General features: G+C 35.9%; 2 protein-coding genes, 1 long non-coding RNA gene, 1 other non-coding gene and 2 pseudogenes across 4 annotated transcripts; 4 read left to right on the top strand and 2 right to left on the bottom strand.

Moving 5' to 3' along the window:
• Positions 1 to 901: 901 nt before the first annotated feature.
• Positions 902 to 4,552, top strand: LOC18011349. The gene is made up of 12 exons (XM_006393378.2): positions 902 to 1,446; positions 1,554 to 1,923; positions 2,023 to 2,281; positions 2,354 to 2,490; positions 2,570 to 2,695; positions 2,776 to 2,868; positions 2,949 to 3,098; positions 3,189 to 3,646; positions 3,754 to 3,820; positions 3,922 to 4,080; positions 4,178 to 4,238; positions 4,338 to 4,552. Exons 1-12 carry the CDS (start codon positions 902 to 904, stop codon positions 4,550 to 4,552), a joined length of 2,640 nt encoding a protein of 879 aa, XP_006393440.2.
• Positions 4,553 to 5,541: 989 nt separating this feature from the next.
• On the top strand, positions 5,542 to 7,238 carry LOC18011348. Its single transcript, XR_002897374.1, has 4 exons — positions 5,542 to 5,626; positions 5,755 to 5,902; positions 6,029 to 6,565; positions 6,644 to 7,238. It is a non-coding gene; the product is annotated as an uncharacterized LOC18011348 (long non-coding RNA).
• Positions 7,239 to 8,695: 1,457 nt separating this feature from the next.
• LOC112082984 lies at positions 8,696 to 9,647 on the bottom strand (annotated as a pseudogene).
• A 394-nt stretch (positions 9,648 to 10,041) lies between these two features.
• On the top strand, positions 10,042 to 19,099 carry LOC18011322 (protein MAIN-LIKE 2). Its single transcript, XM_024150516.1, has 5 exons — positions 10,042 to 10,166; positions 11,367 to 11,665; positions 11,749 to 12,153; positions 12,242 to 12,302; positions 18,635 to 19,099. The coding sequence occupies exons 2-5, from the start codon at positions 11,372 to 11,374 to the stop codon at positions 18,886 to 18,888; spliced, it is 1,014 nt and encodes a 337-aa protein (XP_024006284.1). The 5' UTR covers positions 10,042 to 10,166; positions 11,367 to 11,371; the 3' UTR covers positions 18,889 to 19,099.
• LOC112083242 lies at positions 14,737 to 14,844 on the top strand. Its single transcript, XR_002897533.1, has one exon. It is a non-coding gene; the product is annotated as a small nucleolar RNA R71 (small nucleolar RNA).
• A 1,733-nt stretch (positions 19,100 to 20,832) lies between the features above and the next one.
• Positions 20,833 to 22,047, bottom strand: LOC18011321 (annotated as a pseudogene).
• Between the last annotated feature and the right edge of the window lie 3,258 nt (positions 22,048 to 25,305).

The following is a 25,305-nucleotide window of genomic DNA, read 5'->3' as shown; positions in this document are numbered from 1 at the left end:
CCATCGACAACTAAATACTGATTTCAAAGCTAGGGACTAAAAACAAACCTAACCAAAGCAAGAGTCTTGAAACAGATAATATACGATGAAAATTATGCGTGATTGGATAGACTTAATTGTAACACGAGGTCTTACAGTAGAGAAATAAAGGTGCGCGGTGATATGTCCTCATACCAAGCTGCTGATTCAGAAGAGGAGCAGGTTGCTTCCAAAGAGGAAAATGGTGCTGCTTCCGAAGACAGCTCCACATTCACAATGTGGTCTGAAGAGCTCGGATACGGACTCACATTCTATCGAAACAAGAACTTCAGATTATTAGAGAAGAAATTTACATCGGCAACTTGCTTAGATTCAAACATAAATTTCATTGGAACCCTAAGAAAAAATTGGATGAACTTACATGGTTAACTTGTTCGTTATTTTCAGCACGGATTCGAATAAACCAAAAGAAGAGAACTGGACATAGACTGATAGCACATACAGAGAGCAGCATAACAAAAGCAGATTCCAAATCCATTGAAACCCTAAGAAAATATTGAAACCCTAATTAAGAAAGGAGAGCAAAAGTTTTTAGTGTTTATGTAAGTTCAATCACATAAACAAACATCAAATACTTATAGAACCCCACTTTACTCACTGTACTTTACTCTTCACGCCGATTAACCGGACGACGAGTCCGAAGTCTCTGAGAGAAATGTGAGCAAAAGTTTAAAAAAAAAAAAACAATTAATTAAAATTAAAGTTCTTCTTCTTCCTTCGTCTTCTCCTTCTTCCTCTATTCTCTTCTCTTCTCATCTCCATTTCTTCTGTTTCTCATCTTTTAATTCTTCTGCTTCTCTTCCCTTTCTGTTATTTCCTTGATAGGCCTATCCAGGATCTATCAGCCCTTTATATCATAACCATGCAGAATCTCCCTCTACCTCAGAGGATGTTCTGTAAGGGTGGTGAACCCGACCAGAGGAAGAAAGTAAACATCTATTTCGTCTTGAAATATCTGGGCACGGTGAAGAAGGCGTTGGAGAAGCACAAGAAAGAATGGTCACAGCTTTGGAATTCTCAGTTCCGGTATCTGCTTGAGCACGGTGGTGACGTAGCTTTTTCGGTCAAGTTCGCTCATTTTATGCTATCGCGCCAGTTAGTGACGGAGAAGAAGCACGAAATCTGGATGCAATTCGGTGGAGCGCCTATCAGATTCTCAATTCAGGAGTTCTCGGCTGCTACGGGCCTAAATTGTTCCAAACTTCCTGAGATTCCTCAGATACTTACGGATGTGGAGAATTTTGACAAGCATGAGAGTACTTATTGGGACGACTTGATCGGAAATGATTTAGGGGAGATAGATGATGAATGGATAGTAGAGAAGCTGAATTCGAAGGATTTCAAAGACCCTCGGAAAAAACTGCAGCTTTGTTGCTTGCTCCTTGTCGATGCTCTTCTGTGTCCCAGGTCACACGTAGCATCCTATATAACTCATTTATATAGTTTCTATATTACTCAATCACATAGTCACTATGTAGTTGGTTTTTATTGTTTGCGTATGCAATTATATATAGGAATCTAGACAGAAAGATTTCTGAAGTCCATGTTGAACTCGTTCGTGATGTCGAGAAATTCCTCAATTATCCGTGGGGAAGAGAGGCATTCTCACTGGCCATGAACAGTATTAAAACAAGAGGGGCTGAGGGTTTGTGCCAGAAGACCCTTGCTATACAGGGGTTCCTTCATGGAATGCAACTAGCAATGCTGAAATGCATTCCACATATCAAAACTCGTGCCACCTATACGCCCGGAGCAAAGAAGAAGAAGAAAGGTTCCACATATGCAACCACCTCGGACGAGGAGGTTGAGGTTGATGATAACACCAGTCTGAAGCCATTAACCATAAAAATGTCTAAAATCCACGACATGGACAGCAAAGGGAAGGTAATCCGGCTTTGAACACCATATATATGATAGATATAGTTGTCTGTATAGATAAGAAATATATATACTATATCAAACAACTATTTTTGTTTATGTCAGTCCTCTGTGACCGCGACATTGCCTGTAGTGGAAGGGAGTGAGGATGATTTTAAGTTTGATGATGAAGCAGTTGATACAAAGGTGAATAATCTGCTGGAACGCATTGTCAATGGCCCCGCTTTCACAAACCGATGCTGGTCAGGAGGCAAGCATTTCAATGATGTACCTCCTTCTGTTCGACAGGCTAAACGGAAGAGTGCCACTGCTTCTGGTACGGGAACTACTGATGAAATGCATGTAGTTGCTGAAGAAATAGCTGGTACACATAGTCATTTATATCTGCAGTTTATACTATTAGTTTTTAGAATTACTAATAATCTACCACACACAGGTTCTTACCACAAGCAGGCGATGGAGGCCTTGCAACAGGTGGAACTTAGGTTTTTGAAACAGATCGAAGATCTTTTGAAACAGATCGAAGATCTTAAAGCTGAGCTTGCTAAAAGTAAGTCCACTGCCACCGAAAAGGTACTACTCTCCACATCATATACATAGTTTACTTACATAGTTGACTATGCGTATGATTTATAATATTAAACATATGCAGGCACATGTGACGGATGTTGATAAGGATGCACACCCAAACACCGAAAAAGGAGAGAATGATAAGGAAAGAGATCTTTCTTCTAATGATAAAGAGGGTGAAGAAGACCAAGCCTCTCCAACAGATAAGGTACTAGTATCGAACTCATTACACATAGTTTTCATACATAGTTGACTATGCGTCTGATTTATAGGATTAAACCTTTGCAGAACACCGAAAAAGGAGAGAATGATAAGAAAAGAGATCTATCTTCTAATAATGATAAAGAGGGTGAAGAAGACCAAGCCTCTCCAACAGATAAGGTACTAGTATCGAACTCATTACACATAGTTTTCATACATAGTTGACTATGCGTCTGATTTATAGGATTAAACCTTTGCAGACAGCTTTGATGGATGATGAAAACAATGGACCGGAATCAAACAAAGGAAAAGGTGAGGTGTACCATCTTGATTCGTCCCAGGATAATACTGATGGGGAGAATGCTGATTTACGTGATGGTCCTAATGCCATGGAGATAGATACACAGAAGGTCAAATGTAGCACTATAATGAATTTATAGTAATTATATGATTGCACCATATGATAGCTGATGGCAACTACTCCATATATTTTCCCTCAGGTCATCCCTTCTACTTCCGAAATCGCTAACGAGACAATGGACATCTCAACATCTGATGCTGAGCAGTCATTTGTGTGTCCCGACAAGTCAAAAACAAACTCGATCATTCCTCAGAAGAAAAGAACGGCCAAGGCGGTTGACCTGCCTCAAACAAGCAGTAAGGTACAGAAGACATCTACCTCGGAGTCCCTGGACGAAGACAAGTTCGAAACAAGGAAGGAAATACTTGTACGTGACTCGATCCAAGACAACGTATCTGTATCAAGGAAAAAGCTTCTTGTCCTTGATCTTAATGGTCTGCTTGCAAACATAATTGATTTCAAAGAAGCTTCTGATCAAGGATTAAAAGGAACAACACTTAAGTGTAGGAAGATAATGATTAGGAGACCTTTTTGTAAAGATTTTCTCCGATTCTGCTTTGAAAAGTTTGAAGTTGGTATCTGGTCCTCGAGAAAAAAGTAAGACATTACTCATCTCTTCTATATTTAATATTTTTCTTGCATAACAATTAACATAATATGAAAGTTAAAATGTGACTACAATAGATTAACCTGTTTACTTACAGAGCAAACGTTGAAGATATCTGTACGCACTTGCTTGAAGATTTTAAAGGAAAACTGTTGTTTTGTTGGGTATGTGGTTATTTCTTCAATTTATATCCTTGAGTAATTAATTCCAATCGAATATGTTCTAAATGAATTTTGAATTGTTTTGTGATACAAAACATTGGCAGGACATGGATAAGTGTACTAAAACCGAAGCTTCCTGCCTTGATAACAAGAATAAGAAAGTGGTTTTCAAGGATCTAAGCCTGATCTGGAAGAAGGGTGATTACAGTAAGAGTAACACGGTTTTGCTAGATGATTCTCCTTACAAAGCGCTTCTTAACCCAGTAAGTTTATCTACAAAATCATTCATCCTTATACAAAAACAATTCTATTGTCTCATTGATGTTTTAGATATTATGACTGAATTATCTGATTTTACAGCCACATACAGCGATATTCCCTTCCACATACAATCATGGAAACGAGAATGATACATCGTTAGGTAAAAAAAAAGTTGATGTTATCAGTAATTCTTTCTTATATGTTTGATTAATAGTTATATACATCACTATATGTTTTGGTACTTTGTTGTTAATAACAGGTGATGATGGTGATCTGAGGCTGTATTTGAAGAAGCTAGTAGAAGCTGAGAATGTCCAAGAATTTATCCAAAAGAATCCATTTGGACAAGAAGCGATTAAAGAAGGAAATAAAGATTGGCAATTCTACAAGGAAATAAAAATAATTATTGGAAATAATGTGTTTTGTACTGTGGGAGAGATAGTGAAGAGATTAAGTTTGGAACAGTTTAGGTAGAGATATACGTTTTATTTCATTTTGTTAAAAACGTTTGTATTATATGTTTTCATTATCTTGTCATTCACTGATGCAGAAAGTAATCACTGAAAAGAAGCATGAATTAGAGGTAGAGATATACGTATTACTTATTTACTTTTGGCGATGAAACTTTATGAAATATATTAAGTTCTTGTTTTCTAATTTTCTTTAATTGATTTTGCAGAAACTTGAATGGTGTGAGACTTGTGTATGTTTAAGAGGTTTGACGTAATTTTTTTGGCCATGTCCCTCTTTACTAATTGTTTATGTGATTTATGTTTCTCTCTTTAGACAACCAAACTTATCATGGTTTATCCCTTTTTGAAAACCATTTTTATGATGGTTTAATATCTAACCTTTAGAAAGGTAGAAGTTAGAATGGATATTCTCTAACTGAATGATGATATTATCATTTCTTTTGTTGAATATTTATGAAATGTTGATGTTTAATGTTTATCATGAAATGTTGATGTTTAATGTTTATCATGTCTTTTGTTGAATGTTTATGAAATGTTGATGTTTATATCTCTTGAATTGTTGAATTTTAGATTTTTCAGGTTTGGGTTAGAGTTAACCGGTTTAACCGTGGGTTAGAGTTAACCGGTTTAACCGTATTAACCGAATTTTTCTGATTAAACCGAAGTACCCAAAATTGACAAAACAAAATTGAATTTATATAGAAAGTTCGGTTTAATTCAGTAAGAAAATCAATTTCCGAAATAACCGTTTTTTGAACCGAACCGAACCGAATAATAATTCGGTTATTTTTGGTAGTATTTACAATTTCCGAATTAACCGACTATCCGATTATCCGAACCGAACCGACCCGAACTACCCAAAATCGCAGGGCTACTAAAAAGGATAGAATGGGCTTTCAGCCCTATAAGAAGTTGAACGGCCCAAAATACTTGTATCTCCCTCGTTCCGTTGATCTTCTCTCTAACAACACACGCACACTAGATTTAATCGAAACTCGTTCCATCTTTTTTTTCTTATTAACTAAGCGAGAGCTTCTGAAGAAGTGGTGATTTCATCGCCTTCGATCACTCCCTGGTATAGTCTTGTTCTCTTGCTCTTCGCCTTAATTTCTGGTCATGTTTACGGATCTCCTAGGTAGGAATGTTCTTACTGCCTGCATTTATGTGCAAGCTTTTTTTTTTTCTTTTGGATCTCCGTTTTAGGAAATTTTCTCGCTCTTCTAAATTTCTCCCGGAAAATTGTGCGATCTTGTTTGGTTCTGTTTCCTGAATATTACTATGTGCCTCTGATTTCAAGCTATCTCCATTGAATGTTAGCTCCATCATCGCCTCTTCCTTTGTTCCTCATCATGTAAGTTTCCCGAATTTTCGATTCATTTGTTCAAATGTTTGATTCACGAGATAGTGAGTAACGAGACTGTTAGGTTAGGATTCATGGACAAGCTATTTGACACTGATTATCGTTCTTCCTTCTCAGTCCCATGGGTTTATTTTGGTTTGCAATGCTTGAAGAAAGAGAGTGAACTGTAAAGGAAGCAAGGGGAGTTCAAATGTTTGATTTTTAGCTTTTTTGTTAAATTTGGTGTCTGCGAAGAATCATTCTTATCTTGTCCTCTTTATATCTTAATCATGAAGTTTGGCTCAACGGATTTCTAGTTTTTTTGGCATATCATAATCATTCTTATCTTGTCCTCTTTTTCTTTGGTCAATTGGTCAAAGAAAAACATTGTTCAATTGGTCATATGACCAAATGGTCATGGACATGTTATTTGACAGCTCTACCTTCGGATCATCTTCTTCGCTGGTTTCTTAGTTTGAAGGTTGGCATATCATAACATGTTTGGTTTTTTAATTTTGATTGTTAGATTTTATTTTGTTTTGATAGATGAATATGAGTTCGGAATCGTCAATTGGGCCTCCAAAGAAGTGTGCATGTGGGTTGCCTGCAAAGTTTGCCACATCGTGGACCGATAAAAATCCGGGAAGAGGGTTCTTCGGTTGTCGCTAGTTCAAGGTATTGGTAGAGTCAATTGCTTTTACAATCCGAGATTGTGATGGCTTCTTCATACATTTGTGTTATTTGTGTCATTAGAAGGGTAGGAATGATCACTGCGATTATTTTGAGTGGTTCGATCAAGGAGAAGTGGATGGATGGCCAAAGGAAGCATTGATTCGAGCTCGAAATGAAATTCGTGAGAAAGAGAAAGCCATCAATATACTAACTACCCAATTAATGGAACTTCGTCTGGAATTGGAGAAGCATAAAGAGGAGGCCTCATCGGAAACAATTAATGGGTCTGAAAGTAGTGAGGATGAGAAAAATTCTGTGGAACCCAAGGTTGGATGGATGAAACAAATATTTGGAAGGATGTCTGTCTCCGATGCATAAACCGGAACTTTTCTTTTGGAAAAAATAACTTTCTGTGATTCAGAGCGTTTCTTTTGTTCTGTTTATGTAAGGTGTAAGGTGTAGCTCATCCTTAATGTAAGGTGTTGTGTAAGGTGTTGTAAGGTGTTGTGTAGCTCATCCTTCGTGATACTCGTCACTGGTTTGACGGTGTCTTAATGTTAAGTTAAGCTTTTGCGTCTTTCTATTAGTTACAATCATTATTATTGTAAGCTTATTATTATTTGTAGCCGGACTATTGCGAATAGCAAACGCGCCATGAATACTATGTTTTTCGTAATAGTTGTGCTGGTACAACTCTTACCAACATCTCCAAACTTTAGATATTTACATGCATGTGAGCATAATGCAGAGTATTAATTTTTTCTATTTTGTTATAAAAATTAGCTAGGTGTTGTGTGAACTAAAGATCTGAATAAGGATCTGAATAAGGTCTGAATAAGGATTCTTGACATAGTCCTGTGATAGTCGACTACATGCCTCAACTACACTGTGATATAGTCGACTACATGCCTCAACTACACTGTGATATAGTCGACTACATACCTCAACTACACTGTGATATAGTCGACTACATGCCTCAACTATATTGCTTGGTCAATATTCCCCCTCAAGCTTAGACTTTGGAACCACCCAAAAGGCTAAGCTTGGAGAGCTCACTAGCTCCACCTCATTAAAAACATCAATATGGAAAACCACTTGGGACAAAACCACATTGAGGGAAAAAGAGTGAACCCTAAACCGACATCGATGGCGATTCCTATGACGCATGAAGGCAAAAAATAGTAGTAAAGAGAGAAATTAAGAGGTACGTGATCCAACGGTAAGTAAGAGTTATCGATCGCCCAGCTCAGAGCCTTCTTGCTGCACTCCGAGAAATCCACCGCTACTCCGATCCTCCATCCACCACTCTCCGCCATACTTTTCTTTCTATGAATACTGATTAATTCTCTATCTCTCTTTCTCAGCAAAAGTAGCAGTACTCGAAGACAAATGGGTTTCTGATGAGGAACAAGGAACTTTAGTCTTTTTTTTTTTTACGCAACTGTCTCCTTGTATTACCAACAACATAAAGTACACACATATAGTACAGAGCTTACAACGAGCCATGTCAGAACAACAACTGAAACTGTACATCAAAAGTTAACAACATAACTAACATCAAAAGCCTTAGAACTTTAGTCTTTAGACTAGGGATATTGAAATCAACCTTTGATTATGATATACTATTATTCTCTCTGTAATGCTGTCCAGCGATCTGGATTCATCCTCACCGTTGGATGCATTCCACGACAATCGCAGCCTTAGAATTTTAACATCTCACTAAAAACAGCGGTAAAATTAAATTAAAATATCTTCACGGATGCCATATGTAACTGACAAGAGAAGGGTTATCAGGGAATTTGCTGGAAATGAAATTCGAGCTCGGTGTAGTATCAGGGAATATTCTTCATAAAGAGAAGGGTTCACGGTGTACACCTATCCCAAGTTTAGTCGACGAACAAGAAAAAATCTAGAAAAGTATCCATAAATTCAAGAATGTGATCTAGTCGGAGTCAATCTCGACTTCGTCACACTCAGAATGTGATCTAGTGACTAGTCCCATTCACTAACCATTTAGTGAGACGGTTTACTTATCTTAATTACTCAGTTACAATGAAAGAGAAGCTAAATGAAACGGTTTTACAGAAAGAGAAGGAGAAGCTACATGAGAAGTTAAAGACAATGAAAGAGAAGCTAGTGGATCACAAGCTTTTTAGCAACTAGACGGATTCCAGCTTTCTCCTTATAATCATATGGCTCCAAAGACAAGAAGGCATCAAGGACGGTTCCTGGTTTTACCATGTCTTTGAGCTCCTTAGCTTTTGGGTTCCTCAAAATGGTAACTCCAGAGGTCTCTCTCTTGTGTATCTCAGCTGCATACCGGTCTCCAGTTCCAGAAGACTTTGCCGGTATACTGCACAAACAAAGAAACAATCAGGATAAGCTAAGCAAACATGGTTCCTAAATGGAACCAAGAGAAAGAGACATAGACAAACTTACTGAATCCTTGCGGTAGGATGGCTTGAAAATCTTATTGGGATGATTACTGGGTTCCACTCAGAAATGCTGCCTGAATCAATAGATGTTGCATGTGCAGCACTGTCGCATTCTTGCAGTACATTACAGAGAATTGGATACAAATTAACTACAAAGTTCAACTTTGGTCTCCCAGCAGTATCCTGAAATTTAAAATTGATCCCAAAGTGTACTTCCAGACCAGGATCTTTCCTGGTCACCAGTACCCTTAGAGGCAACAATGTCCGTGGGAATTTCCTTCCTCAAAGTGCTCATATCAAATAGATTCGTTTGAGCTTCTGCGTTTGAGTTCTCTCCGGTCTTCCAATCAACGGAAGATTTGTTGATATTCGTACAGTCTTCGGAGTACTCTATAAGTTTAGCGGGAAGATTTGACTTCTGTTGAAAAAGCATGTTTCTGAATTAGTTACATCATTAAAATATATGCAGAAAATCGTGCAGTAGAGTGATTAGGACAAAGCACAAGATAGTCAATCACAAGATTAGAGAGCATACCAAGAACAAGACAGTCGCACAAATACCTGGAGATTAGCAACGGAAGATGATTAAGAAATCGAGATCTATGAGCGCCTCAAGTGCTGCGCCTCTACTGGAGTCCACACTCACACATTTCATTCCCTAAAGATGATATATTTTGGATAATGTATACATGCATGACAGGTTGATTCATCATATGTAAGTCTTTTCAATACATTTCCTCTTCTTTTTTTTACTAGCATTTGTTTTTCGTGTCTTCAAAATAAATTTGAAAAGTTTCAAAAATTAAATAAAATTAAATAAATAAATAAATTTTAAAAATTTTAAACCGAAATCTAAGAAATTACACACCCAAACCGCAAATTATTGGCTATAAGAAAATAATTATTTGAGGCCCAAATTTGGGATATTGTCGAAGCCCAATTAGTTAAAGGCCCGAGTCCGATCTCTTTCCCTCACCGTTTCGTCTTCCCAAATTTGCTCAAATTTGCTCTTCCCGGTCCGATCAAATTCAAAAATTGAATTTTGTCGATTCAGTTTGCTCTCAAGTCTCGATTTGTGCTTTATGTTTGTCATATCTCTGGTGACCTCCCACCGTTAGCTTGATCGATTTGAGAAATTGAACTTGTCAAAATCACATCCGATTTTGTTGGTAATTATCTCAAATTTAGGTGTTTTTAAATCTTTCTTGTAGTGAATTGAACTGTTTTGCAAGATCGTTGGTGGGAATTGAGATTGTTTTGGGTTTCGTTTTGAATTTGGGTGATTCAATGAGTATGAATGTATGATATTTGATTTGGTTTGCTGTAATTTTGTGTGATTGAATAGAAAGTTATCGTCTTTTGTTACTGATTTCAACATTTTAGGTGATATTAACAGTAGGGTATACTGTATACCAATTGGATTTTGTTGGTTATTTTGTTTGATGCTAGTTTGAGTTTCTCAAGATTTAAGTTTTCGTTTTGATGTTACACAACTTGACAGCTTAAGCTAATCAAACTGATCTGAGATATTATTTGTCTTGCTTCTTAGGTTGGTTATTATTTAGTATAGAATCAGAATACGATGGATGAAGATAATAGGAATCCATTTGCAAGTTATTTCAAGTGCAAGTGCAAGAGCAAGTGGAAACTTTGATTCATTAGTTTGTGTCTTTGTGTCTTGTGATTTTGAGTTGTGACTTTGTGTCTTACTGTCTTGTACTCTTGTGACTGTTTTCCTTAAAAATTATATTGTTCTAGAATCTAGACTTCTAGTTATATAGAGTATGAGAGTAATGTCTCTGATTTAATTTTTTTCATGTTTTGTCTTATAACTTTTTCTAGTTCGTAGCTTGTGTCTTTGTGACTTTGTGTCTTGTGAGTAATGTCTCTGATTTTAATTTTGTCTTATAACTTCTACTGTTCTAGTAGCTTTGTTTTTGTGTCTTGTGTGTCAGTAAGTCTAGATCGAGCTCTTTCTGATTGGTTTCATTGAGGAATGTGTTTGTTAGTTTTTGCTCTTGCTATTTCCATCAGCTAAATCTATTTGGACACTGATTTCTGATTGGTTTCCGTCTATTTTTGTATATTACCTGACTTACATAGGAATTTTCGTTTGCATTAGTTTCAAATTCAATGAACTGTGATATCTTGTGCTTTCATGAGGTTTTTGTTGTTCCTTTACATTTTACAATAGTCTATCGTCTTCTCTGTTGATATATAGATCTTGTTAAAAATTCAATTTGGCAAATTTAGAAAATCTTGTAAATGTGTTGTAATGAGTCATTGAGTTAGTGTTCTTGGTTTGTATTTCGTTATGTGAACACATCTCTTTTTATTGATGCATTGATTTTGTCAACATGAATTTGTAGGCAAGATGGAGGACCAGAGAAAACCAATTACAAATAATATGCAACTGGCGAAGAAGTTGCCCATGTGGAAAGTTGATCCACAAATACAAACACTTGTTGAAGCCACGTGCTTCAAACATTTTCTGCGGTTTCACGAAGGAAACTCTGTCAACCAAAATTTGTCACTCCTCACTGCCTTGGCATACTTCTACGATAGAGATGAGAGTGTATTTTCCTTCGGGGATAAGAAGTCATTTTTTGTTGACTTTAGTCTCGAAGATGTTTTATACATAACTGGCCTTTCGATTGACGGGGACCCGGTATTTCTATGTAATTACTATTACTATTTTCCTCATTACTATTTTTCTCACTATTGATTATTGTATTCTCAATTGGGATGCAGGTGACTGGAGTTGAGAATGTCTCTGCTCATGCAATTGCACACGAATTAAATATACATGAAACAGAGGTGGACGAATTATATTTCAAGAGAAAGAAAGCAAAGACAAATGTCCGCCTGGATCTCAATAAGCTGCGAACAAGATTTGAAAAAGTTCCCGAGGAGTGTCTTGACTGTGATGCTTATCTAAAGGCTTACCTGCTGTATTTGTTAGGCACTGTCATAATGCCTAACAATACCGAAGGGGTTTCTCCTATCTATTTACCTCTCCTGGGTAGAAACACAGTTAACAAGTACGCTTGGGGCGCCGCGATGGTGGGATTTCTAAAAAATTCATTGAAAGACACCAAGGCTCTTCTTGATGAGGGGAAAACCGGAAGCATATCTGGGTTTGTTTATGCTATCATGGTAAGGTCTTTATTTAATGAAGTGAAAATTAATTACTTTAATTCATAATACATACTCACAATTCTTCTTCTATGTTACTTTATTGTAGGTGTTTGCTTTAGAAAGGTTTGCATGCGTCCGTGAGGAACTCTCATTGCGTTCAGTTTCCGGTAATCGATGCACATACGATGTCCAGTTACTGTTCTTGTAGCGATCATTTCATCTTTATCATTTTTAATGACAGTGACTCCTCCTTTCTTTGGAACAACATGAATTGGGCTAACCCAAGTGCTATCTGAGATAGGAAAGATTATTCCAGCTTCTAAAAGCTTCATAATCTCCTTCTTGACAACATCCATGAGATTAGGGTTCAGTCTCCTTTGACTTTCGATTGAGTTTTTAGCATTATCCTCTACATTTATCTTGTGCATACAAAGATCTGGAGAGATTCCAGGTATGTCATCAAGTGAATATCCTAAGGCTTTTCTATGCTTTCTCAGCTCAGTCAACAGCATTGTGGTTTCTTCTTCCGTCAAACCAGAGTTTATTTTGACAGGATAAGTAGAATTTGGTCCAAGGAAAGCGTACTTAAGTCCGACGGGAAGAGGTTTAAGCTCGACTTTAGGGGCTTTAAGCTCGCTCCAAAGATCATTAATTGCTGCGACAGTGTCTTTAGGAGGTGTAGGAACGTTTGTTTGGTCCTTAAGATCTAGATAGCTTAGAGGTTTCCTATAAGTTTCAGATTTATCAAGCATACGTGTGCACTCACTTGAAATTTCTTCAAGGAAATTGCGTTCATCTTTTGCGGGTGAAAGCGTGACACTTAAAGGGTCGTCTAGAAGAAGATCTTCATAGGCTTCCTCAATAATTCTGTCTAACTCATCAACCCAACAAATTTTGCCATCCAAAGTTGGTTTATCGAAACTTTTGTTCATGTCAAATTGCATAACTAGGCCGGCCAGATGAAGGTCGATTTTTCCTTCAGAAACATTGATTATGGCTCCGGCTGTAGATAGGAATGGTCTTCCAAGAATAAGTGGATCCTTAGGTTCTTTTTCTAGTTCTAGAACTACGAAATCGGTGGGTATGGAACATTTTTCGATTTCTACAGGAACATCTACTAGGATACCTACTGGTTATCTAACAGAACGATCAGCTAATACTAAAGAAATTTTAGTGGGCTTGAAAGTGTGATGTTCTAAACGTTTTGCTACTGAAAGAGGCATCATGTTTATGCTAGAACCTAAATCACAGAGAGCACGCTCAAAAGCTACATCATTGATGGTGCATGAAAGTACAAAGCTTCCAGGATCATTTTTCTTTTCAGGGATTCAGCTTTGCAAGATAGAACTACATTCATGGGTTATCATCATAATACCTTCTTCAAGAGTTAAAGAATTTGTTAGAATACCCTTCATGTATTTTCTTAAAGCAGGAATCATAGCACAAGCTTCTACGAAAGGTAATTTCACATTTAATTGATCAATCAACTCTTTCAGCTTAGCTTTTTCTTTTTCTTTCTTAGGGGCTCTTAAGGCTCTAGGATATGGAGGTTTAGGTTTATAGACACGAGTTGGTGGAGGTGGAATCGGGTCTTCTCCGAGGATTTCCCGGGATGAATCTTCTCTTACTTGTTCTCCATCCTTCTCTCCTACCACTTCTTTTTCAACATCTTCATTCGTGATTCTTTCTTTTTCTTTCTCCTTTTCCTTACCCTTTTCCTCATCTTCGGGATCTTTAGGAAATTCAGGCTCTTTGTAAGCTAATCCACTCCTAAGTGTGATAGCTTTCACATCATCGAAGGGATCTGCTTCACTTGAGCTTTCGAAAGAATTTTCACTTGGCTCCTCTTCAGATTTTTCTAAGTTTTTAGAAATAGTTTTGGCCATTATGCTAAGGAGGGTGGATAATCTTTCATCGAAATCCTTCTGCATCTCTTTTAGTTCAGATCTAAGATCACTAATCTCTTTAGACCTAGATTTTTCAAGCTCTAAATTCTTTTTGTTTAGGTTTTCAGCTTCAGAAGAGCGAAAACTTGGATAGGAAACATGATTAGATTGAATACCCAAGATTGGTTCAGAAGGTGGTTTCCAACCAGGCTTGGAAGACGTTTTCCCGTGGTCAGGGGGCTCACGACCGCGGTGAATCATGTCTTGGCCGCGGTCAGAACCAGCACGACCGCGGTGAAACCTTGCTTGGCCGCGGTCCGGATGAATGGACCCGCGGTGATCAGAAACGAATGGAAAATCTTGAATTTGATAAACTTCTGCAGTGTTCACCATCTCTTGATCATAAGAATTCATTGGGTTGTCCCAACCTTCAAAGTTACACGTATTGTGTGCCTTGTTTGGTTGTTGCAATCCAAGATGACTCATTATGTGATGGAGACACTTTATAACTTCTGAAATTTCTTCTTTCTTCTCAGGAAGTGCAGAATTACCAAAGGTTACTTGATTTTGGATGCTGTTTCTTAAATTTTTAATGAAAACGTGAGCATCTTCTACAGATCTAGTTGTGAAATCTCCATTACTTGCTATATCAAAAGAGTGTCGCAACTCTGGAGTTATACCGCGATAGAAGATACCTAGCAGGTATTCCTCGGCATATCCATGGTGTGGACAATCTCTTTGGTATTCCCTAAATCTTTCCCAAGTTTCTAAAAGATCTTCATCTTCTTTTTGTTTATAAGTTATTATCTTCTTTCTTAAGAGATTTGAACGATTTCTAGTGTAAAAACGATTTAGGAAAGCAGTTCTACACGCTGCCCACGTTTTTAGTGAAGCAGGTGGCAAAGATTTTAGCCATTTGCTGGCATTATCTCTAAGAGAGAATGGGAAAAGACTACACTTGTGGTAATCCCCATTTGCTGTAATGGTTGCACATAATTCTTCGAACGTCTCGATATGGTCTATCGGATTTTCGAATGAATAACCAGAGAATTGATTTTGTTGAACTAAATGGATATGGGGTACCTTAATTTCGGTTTTGCCATCCTTTGGTAAGGCTGGTTGAATAGCTCTTCGATCTCCCATGAATTTCTCGAGTGAATCAAAACTTCCAATCAGTTCATCATCATCTTCATGTTTTGTCGATCCGATCAGCTCATTGTCATCATAGATCGGTTCTTCAAACTCATCATCAGTCACGTCATCATCGCTTGGATCACCATCCACACGATTTGGTGGATCACCAAGAGTTCCGGGAACATGTTCCCGGTCTCTCATCGCAGAGAAACCTGAAAAATTCAAAAGAAAAAGTAAAAATAAACAAGTGTTCTAATGGATTTAAGCTGGGATTCGCAACGAAACAAATTTAAGTCCCCGGCAACGGCACCAAAAACTTGATGCGAGTGTAAACGCGGGGTTGGTTGTTTTCGTTTTACTAAGCTTTAGGTTTTAAATTTATAACCCCTAAATGTCTGCAAGTGCACAGATGTGCGCTGTAGTACTTAGGGTACCGATCCACAGAGACTTAGTTGTTTCAGTACGAATTCACTCCAACGCTTAAATCAGATTAGAACTAAAAAGGTTTTGGTTTGGGTTTTGGGTTTTTGGTTGTCACTAAATCTAAACTAGAAAGCAATTAAAAACTAAAAAGCAGTTGACAAAAAAAAACGAAAGCAAGTAAAGCAACTAAAAAGCGATTAAACTAGGCGATTGAAAACAAAGAACAAGCGAATGGAAAGCAAGCTAAATCGAAGGTTGTAAGCAATGAAAGAAAAACGTTGGGGTTCAAGGGGTTTCGCAGGGGTTCATAGTCTATTCTAGGTCGATTTTAAACAAGTGATAAAGGTAATCAACTACGTATGTTCTAGAACTCAAGGCACAAAAGTATGAATAGCCTACTTTCGCAGCACTAAACAACTATCTCTCGCAACCCTAATCAGTAGGTTTCCACTCTGATTCTGGAAGGGAGAAGATGCAATAGCAGAATAAGACTCATCAATATTCACAACTCAACTACAGGTAGGTTTCCACTCCTATAGAAGAATTGCTCGTTTCACCCTAGTTCAGACAATCAATGAAAGCTTTCGCAACATATCATATCAGATCGGCTTCTAAGTGGCCAGCAAAGAATCACGCAGTAAGATTAAAGGCAAACGAAGAACATCTAGAAGATTATAAATCCTAAATCTATCGATTCATAAGCAAAGACACATGAAATTCCCTTTGAAAAATCCCTTTAAACCCAACTGGGTAACTACTCAAACATATTGTAAACAATCATCACAGAGTATTGAAAGTTGCAGGAAATTAAAGAAAAAAAGGAAGAAGAACGAAGAACGGAAGCGACGACGGAGGCGCGATGATGCTCTCCTCGGCGGCGGCTCCTTCTTCTGATGCGGCGGCCTCCTCTAGGGTTCCAGCCGAAATCCCTCTCTCTCTCTCTAAGTTGTCTAAGTTTCGGTCTCCCCTCTTTAGAATGACCTAAAGGGGTATTTATAGCTTCTGGGGTGGTCGTGGACACTTAGGGCTTCAAAAATAACGAAAGGAATTGATATGGGCTTTAATTAAGTCGTCGGGAAAGTGAACGACCAAGTTCCGCGGTCGCGGTGGCTCTACCCGCAGGAAAATGGGTGTTGGCCGCGGTCTCGGCACATGCTCTCTTCCGGAACTGCATTTTCTATCATTCTTGCATAGGGAGTATCTGAAGATCTAATCGTTGGATTGTCATAGAAAGCTGGTTGGATCCTCTATGTTGTCTCAAAGTTTGGGGGTGATCAGACGGTGAGAAGGTCTTCATCGCTTGTCATACTTCTGACGGTCTGCATTTATCTAAAATTGCTCATTTGTTCCAAATTGCATATCTTTTGCCCAAGTTTCCTGTAAAGTCTCTTGAAACTCTAAAACATTGAAAACACTTTAAAAACATTGAAAACAGAGTTAAAACACCTGCATAAGACATTATTATGATCCATAAAAGTGGTCAAAATACAGTGTTATCAGACACACAATGTGCAAGATGTGGAGCGGATGAAGAAACAATAAATCATGTTCTTTTTGAATGTCCACCTGCCTTGCAAACTTGGGCACTATCCCAAATACCAGCATCCCCAGGTGTTTTCCCAATGAGTTCGGTTTATTTTTTGATCATCTTTTTTGGAAAATATCAAAAGACAGAAAAACATACAATTTCCATGGATTGTATGGTATATTTGGAAGGCACGAAATGAAAAAGTGTATTCGAACATTGATGTGGACCCACAAATTACCTTAAAAATAGCGAAAACTGAAGCGACATTGTGGGAAGAGGCCCAAAGCCTAGAACAGGATTCAGGGGACTCAAATCAAAACAGCTCTATGGAATCCTCATTATCTGTATCGTGCAATGGATGGTGGTGTTATATTGATAGATCTTGGAAAGAGACAGAATTATTGGCAGGATTAGGGTGGTATTATTTTAAAGAAGGTGTACGGGACAAAATCATGGGTGCACAAAGTGTTAGACGAAGTTTATCGCCTCTGCATGCAGAAATGGAAGCCCTCATATGGGCTATGCATTGCATGTTAGAGAACCATAAGACAGAAGTAGCTTTTGCAACAGACTGTTCGGAGTTGGTGAAGATGGTGTCTGCACCAGAAGAATGGCCAGCATTTGCTCTACACTTAGAGGAGATTGTGAAGATGAAGGACAGGTTTAGTTTTTTCACTTTATCACATATCCCATGCGCAAAAAACTCGAAGGCAGACAACTTAGCAAGGAGTGCTCGTGTCTACCCTTAGGAAATCATCTATATAAACTCAGTGCCACCGGTTTGGCTAGCCGAACCGTTCTAGGGACTTAGACTGTTGACAAAAAAAACAAAAAAAACAAAAAAAAACAAATATTATGTTTTGTACACGTAAAAAAAAAGTTATTAAAATATTTAGAAACCTAACTATACTTATAAGCCTAATAATTATGTTAATTATTGATTTTTATCCTTTATTATAGTGAAACATAAAATATATATAATAAAACTAAATTATAAACATATATTTACTAAAAATGATGTATTTTGTAGACGAAGTGATGTACTTTGGTATAACGTTTTTTTTTGGGTGGTGAAAATATTTGATTTGTACACAAACTTTATATCTCTTTCTCTTCTTATATAGAAGAGATATATATATATATATATAACTTCTTGATTTGTGTGAAGATAAAAGTGTCATCCTCTTGTTTTTATTAAATGTTCGCCCACTTGATATTTCTTCCACTTCTTTCTACTAAAAGACAAATAAATTGCAGAAAATAGCATCCACTTATTTTTCTATCCACCAAACAAAATGTTGAATGAGAAATAATGAATGGCCCATCTGCTTACGTGAGCCGTCCGTTTTTATTCAACTTACCATTCAGACCATTAATTGGTACATTTCCAGATAAAAAAATAAATATAATATGACTTTGTAGTGGTAAATATAGCTTATTGTAAAATTTATGTAATGTAACTTGTGAGTTATTTGACATTTTTATTTAATTTTTATAAATATCTGCTTCACTATCAATGTGATATTAGACAACATTAGTCACAAAGAACTTGAACCCAAAAGTGAGCACCAAGGAGTCAAAGAGTTAAGGAGCAAAGACAAGGAACAAAGATCTGATCAAGAAGAACCTTTGCTCATTTCAAATGGTCTTATGACCCGAGCAAAGTCCAACAAACTTAAGGAAGCTGTTAGAGACATACTTAAACAAGGAATGCTATCGGATCAAGAGGGAAAAGAGTTGGTTACAACTACACTAGTTGTGATTCAAGTTCAAGAGGGGTAATGGGCTTGTGATCTGACTATATATGTACTCTTTTTTTCTATCTCAAGTTTTGTCCCAGATGGGTTTTCTTGAAATAGGTTTTTAATGAGGCATAGTTTGGATCACCATCATCTAAACCTAATCAGTCGAGCCCAAGACGTGTGAAGAAGCGGAGCGTATGAGGAGAGTTTGAATCCAAGCTTAGCCAGCTTTCAAGTGATGGTTCCTAGATGTTTTAATGCTTTGTAGACTTGTCTTTTACTCTCTTTATATTCTCTTGTATCTCTTCTTCAGAAACCATATTATCTTTTATCTAAAAATATTTTCTAAGTTAAGATCAAACTTCTCTTGTTGGTGTGTCATATCCTTCAAGATCGATTCTTCTCTGGTGTGTTATATCCTTAGGAGTCTCAAACAAATTCATCAAGGGCCTTCCACAACTCTTGAAGTCTTACCAAGTCCACAAACCTTGAAGCAATTAATATTGTTTGCAAGGCTATCCCATTAAGATCCAATTTAGCGAGTGTTGATTTCAGGGAGAATCATATTAATTGGCATCAGAGCAAGCACTCAACCCACTGGATCATCGAAAACATCAGGTTGTATCTTATCTTAGGTGTTTGTCGATTAGTTTTGTGTTTTAAAAAGTTGATTTTATCATAATCATTCAAATCAGATCTGTTACTTGTGTGTCACTGCATTAAATCGATTTTAGTAACCCCTTTTCACAACGATTATCTGTGATCTAGTTTCTGATTTGCATCAAACCAGAATAGATCTAAATAACTCTTCAACTTCTATCATTCAATCTGAGACTTTCAAATCTGACTTTTTACATTCAAGTGTCATACTCATTTCCAAGAAGAAAAGCCTAGTTTACTTCCGAGGGTTAATATGAGGATGACATGTGTCATATTTTTTTAATTTAAAGTTACAATTTTATTAAAAAAATTTAATTAAAAAAATTTAGTATTAAGTTTTAAACTACTTAAAGAAAATGAATTTTTTATTAATTGATTCTTAAACTACATTTATGTAAATATTAAATAAGAATTTATGTTATAGTTAATTAAAAATATTGATGATTTTTTAATAAACTCTTAATTTTTTAATGATACTATATTTTAAATTGATTGATTTATAATAATACACTAATATCTAACAAATGAAATGATGATTATAGTTTTGTAAGAAAAATACAAAATATAGAAATTTAAAATAGTTTAAGAAAAAAACATGCAGATTTTCACCTAGTTATATATAAAGATGTCAAAAATATCATAACATAGCAAACTCAGGTGAACTCAATACTAAATGCTTACAAATTAAGTGATCAGCCACTGCACTACACTAACTTACCAAAATTTGCTGCCTTTATCATTTATATATACTCTTAGGCGCTTAGAAGTATAGCAAAAAGAATTTTTGTTTTCTTAGTCATAAAATAAAAACACATATATTTGATGAAAATAAGAGATCAAATCACAAGTACAAGAAATATTCTGAGAAGGCACTTAATTAGTTTCGTTAATTGACTTTTAAACATGAACTAGGCTAATATCCGCGCATACACTCGGGTTTTCTTTTTAATGATTTGTTTTTTTCTTTGGTTTTTAAGGAAAAATTTTAGATGTTATATTTTGGTGAAACCTATTGAATGAAAAGTTTATATATGTTTATGCTAAATAATTTTAAAGATGGCATGATTTTACCATCTATTTAATGGTTTTGGGAAGTATTATTTTTTTTACAATTTTAGTAGAGAAAAAATAGTGGAAGAATATCTAAAAGAAAAAAATTTTAGTGTGGTCGGCGATATATGTCCAGAAGTTGGTAATTCACTTTTTTTTTTTAAAGTTTACAGAAACAACCATAGGAACATCAAAACATATTTTTAACTGTTGTATTCAAGGGTGTGTACAACAATCGATGAAGACGTTATTTTGACACTCGTGTATTGCTTCACAAATATATTATGGTATTAAAAATAACAGAAATCGTGTTTCCTAGACATATGTATACCCAGCAAGCAAAACCAATCTAATGTCTGTCGTGTGAATCAATGAATCAAAGCTTCCAATTTAAGGAAAAAAAAACATCAAACACAATCCAAATTATGAAACTGACGAGCCAAAAACTTACTATAAAATGCACATGAGAAAGTGTGTGTAAGTGTACCGCTTCTTCATTTCTCTCATATGAACCAGAGATTTGTGAGAGAGAGTGAGACATTGGTGTTACCCAGAAGGAACAATGCGAGAATGACCGAACTATGAGTCCGATCCACATCCATTGTCGCAATTTTCTCTTGCTTTGTCGGTTCCTTAAAGGTAGAGGAATGGATTTTAACTTGTTTTGTTTGAGAAACTGTGTTAATGGTTTGTGGGATTTCTTGATTTGTTGACTCTCCTCCGCCGTTTGTTTCTTTGGAATTTATATCTCTGGGTTTTCGATCACAGTTTCTGATGTCTCAATTGGGTTTTCTGAAGTCTTTTCTGATGTGATAACCCCCTTTCTTCTCTCCTTCTTCCTTAGTTTCTTTTATCATTCCTACAAAATAGAGAACTGTTCATCAAATCAATGGCATGCTTAGTGTATTTGGATCATACTTGGGTCATGGCATGAGATATATGCTTTATATTTTTCAAAAGTTACCTTCTCCCTTTCTTCAGATTCCTTCTGAGCCTTAAGAGCAGCTCTTGCTTTTGCCTTTTCTTTTCTTTTCTTCTTCCTCTACATTGCTTCGTTTGCTTTTGCTATCTCCTCCAACATGCTGCTCCTTCATCTTTGCAGCTTCGTTTTGTTTTCTCTACTTCTCTTCTTTCTTAACCAACTCCTCTTCCTCTTTGGTTAACTTAGGTGGGCTCTTCTTCTTCCTTAGTTGCTGGCTTCTCTAACTCCTCTTTTCCAGAAACCAATTCCTTGACAATTGGTGGAGGCTGGTCTGGCTTGACGGCTTTTTTAGATTTAGTGGTCTGACTCTTCCGCTCTGCGGGTTTTGCAACATCCTTTCCATTGTTTTCAACTTTTGAACCTTCATATTTAACGACCTTACTTGCTCAGCTGAAACTGGTGGAGCTGTATCACACTGTCATTAAGTAAGAGTCATCTGGTTTTAAAATTGACTTGCATCTTACATGGTAGTTTCAGAACTCCTTGTTGCAACATATTCATGAAATTATATAATGAGTGCAAAACCGACATACATGGATTTAAAACCATTGTCGAAATTTGGCTTTTTGGTCAGAAGACTCAGAACAAAGGCTTTGGAGGGCTGCTCCGTCTTTCTTCAAAGCCATTACATTTGCTGCCTTGAATCATCTTTGTACTTGAAGAAATATTAGTTCTGTAATATGAAAGAAATATCAAAAGTGGATGATTAATCTAAAACATAGATGTAAGCATTCGTAAATACATGTCCGGTTCCAAAAGCTCTTTGGTATCTTCTCTCGTTGTTGTTTCTTCAAGTCTTGTAGATGCGCAAATGCTTCCTGGCAAACAGCATCTACAGTTCTGTATTGTTCTTGCAATTTACTTGCATATCCCATTCCTCATCACACTTTTTTAGCAGCTTTTTCCACTGCTTGAGCTTTTGAGAGATGTTTTTAAGCACGTCTAGTATCAGAACTGCAGAAACAGTTAATCACATTTGGTCACCGAATTTCATTTAGGATAACTACATATAATAAAACGAAAGCAAGTCTCCTACAACATATGAATCTTTTCTGAAATTTCTGCATCGTTTATGTGATTACTTCAAATCCCTACCCATCTATTTGGAAAAATTTTGCCTTTCAGTTGACCCAGAAAGAGCTTAATCCCATCTTATTTTCATCGCTCATACACAGAATTTTACATTAAACAATGTGAAAATGCATTTAAGAAAATAACTTTTAAAGAAACAGTAAGGAGAGTAATCTCACAGATTCCTAAATTTGTCAAAGACCAAAGGCTTAATCTCATCCCATCACTGAAATATGTCTCCAATTCGATCAGATCAGAGCTGAAGGATGTCTCCACTGTTTTCCTTTAGTCATTGTGTAATGTCGAGAAGCTGATGGATGTTTCTGTTGATCAGATCCGCGTATCGTAACACCCAGATCTAAACTGTAGTGATCGTTTTCAAAGAGTGAAGCGGATAGAAGAGATAATCGAGGGTTTGAAGGTTTATATTCTTTTTTATTTTCTAAGCACAAAGATTTTAACGGATAGAGAAAGAGAAATACGCAAAGCTCCACTGACGCCATGGATTTTGTAACTCTTCTGCTGGAGGAGAATGAGTCGACAGATTTCAGATTTTGAAATCCGATGAAGTTTAGGCTTTGAATGGTGTACAAATCATATAATGCAGATCATTTTAAGCAGATCAAAAAAATATTAATAAAAAAATAAATAAACTCTGCATGCAATACTGGGTGAACAGCTACTATTTTACAGCAGTTCTGGAAAAATTTATTTTTTTTTGATTTTTAGAGTATTAAAGATCTGCATGCAGATCTATTAATTTTATATTAATATATTTTGTTCTGTATAAAATTTGTGAATGATAAAAAAGAGGATCATTTTATATACAGATTAACTGCATTTTTTCTGCATTTATTCTGCTATCCATTCAAAGCCTTAGACTTAACAAAACAACACAAAATAGAGATTAATGAAAAACAGATAATCGTTTACGTTTTTTTTTAATTAAAACTAAAGGACACGTGGCGGCTTTTCCAACGCTGACGTGGTAAGCTGATGGAGAAAGTTATCCCTCTTATGTCTATTAGACTAATAGGAGAAGACCCGTATAAACACGTGGCTTTGTGTAATAGAGATAACTTTTATTTGTTTTTATTGATATATTTGTTATTGTATTTTTTTTATAATAAGGTTTTTATATTTAATTAGAGATTTAATTAAAAGCCCAACTTGAGTAGAATATTTAATGCAATAGGTGAGTAATAAATCATTACTTGAAGCAGATAATTAAAATGGCAGAAGACATAGTGAAGGTAGAAATAAAAAGTCTTAAAACAGATGCAAGTAATCAGCGAGGGAAAGATAGAGTAGATGATAGTGATTTCATTTCTAGGGGTTAATGCAAAAAATGCATTAATTATGTAAACAACAAAAATAATTTTTTTTAAAAGATGAGGAGTGTTAATGTGATACAATCATTACATGGATCAATGATTAGTAAAAGACTCGAAGGAATATTTAACTTGAAAGCAGAGTGGATTAGTTTTTGCACCAAACCATGGGAGTTTTGGTTTGGATTATCAATCCTACAGACCAAATTTTAGCATTGAATGTTTAATACGATAGTTATATAGAAATAGGTTGAGATTGTGAAATTTAATATGCAATAGAAAGGAGAATTAAACCTTTAAACCAAAAATATATATATATATATATATATAGAGAATGAAACCACTAAACCAGTATTGGTCAGCTAATATAGAAAACCGATCAGAGGTTTTTGGTTTTTTACGGCGTCGTTTTGAATACTAAATTTCTAATTTGTCTTCCTTATTATAGTATATTTTTTAGTTTTTAATTTGGATTTATTATTCAGTTTTTTGTACTTTTTAAACTTGATATTAGAAATTTTTGGATAAAACAAAAAAAAAATGTATTTCTAGAAGAGATTCTCACAACTTCTTTGTTAAACCCAAGCTTTTTCCTCCACAAAAGATTAACATCCATTTGCAAATTATGACAAATCAAATTTTTACATGTTTAGCTGGTAACTTTTCACTTATTAAAGACTAAATTTTGTGTCTGCTTCAAAAAGTCTCTTGGACAAAAAATCCAGTCATGGATACAAACGAGCAAAAATCCATGAAAATATTTGTTGATTTCTTCTCCTATTTGGATTTGGATAAATGTTTCAGACTTGTTTCAAATGATGAAATAAATAGTATGTTCAGATCTTTGGTTCACAAACATTACTAGGAAAGTATATTTAGGAAGAATTTTATTTTTCTACTACGATCTTTTTGTTTTCAAAATTTCCATATATAGTGGACTTAGCTAAACCAAGTTTAAAATTCTCTCAATAAAGATTATATATGTACAATGATTTATATAACTAAAGATGCATATCAAATTCTTTTTATAGTCTTCTACTTCCTTGAATTTTTACTAGCGTATATTAGCGCATATCACCATTAATGATCTCCTGACCGCAACTATAATCGGATGAATCTCATTGAATTTTCTTTGTTTCCAATTTTTATTTTCAGTATTTCTGTTTCCACCTAAACACGTAGAATATATGTTATCTTGAACCAAATATTTATTTTGTTAAAAACTCTTAGCACCGATCGAGTTCACTGAACTCACAAAAAGCATAAACTAATCCCTAATCACAATATTCGGAGTCCAGTCTGGTTTTACTGATCCAAAATATTTATTCAATTCATAAACAAAAGAAAGAAAAAAATAAACCAA

Source organism: Eutrema salsugineum, unplaced genomic scaffold (genome assembly GCF_000478725.1).
Source record: "Eutrema salsugineum unplaced genomic scaffold, Eutsalg1_0 scaffold_7, whole genome shotgun sequence".
NCBI lineage: Eukaryota > Viridiplantae > Streptophyta > Magnoliopsida > Brassicales > Brassicaceae > Eutrema > Eutrema salsugineum.
Note: the sequence above shows the minus strand (reverse complement) of the source record. Positions and strands in the feature narration are given on the sequence as shown.

Bases quoted from the DNA above. Each gene is read 5' to 3' on its own strand.
- LOC18011349 (XM_006393378.2), top strand. From the start codon at position 902: ATGCAGAATCTCCCTCTACCTCAGAGGATGTTCTGTAAGGGTGGTGAA. The intron at 1,924-2,022 runs GTAATCCGGCTT...TGTTTATGTCAG, and splicing joins ACATGGACAGCAAAGGGAAG to TCCTCTGTGACCGCGACATT. The intron at 3,821-3,921 runs GTATGTGGTTAT...AAACATTGGCAG, and splicing joins GAAAACTGTTGTTTTGTTGG to GACATGGATAAGTGTACTAA.
- LOC18011322 (XM_024150516.1), top strand. From the start codon at position 11,372: ATGGAGGACCAGAGAAAACCAATTACAAATAATATGCAACTGGCGAAG. The intron at 11,666-11,748 runs GTATTTCTATGT...ATTGGGATGCAG, and splicing joins TTTCGATTGACGGGGACCCG to GTGACTGGAGTTGAGAATGT. The intron at 12,303-18,634 runs GTAATCGATGCA...ATGTGATATTAG, and splicing joins CTCATTGCGTTCAGTTTCCG to ACAACATTAGTCACAAAGAA.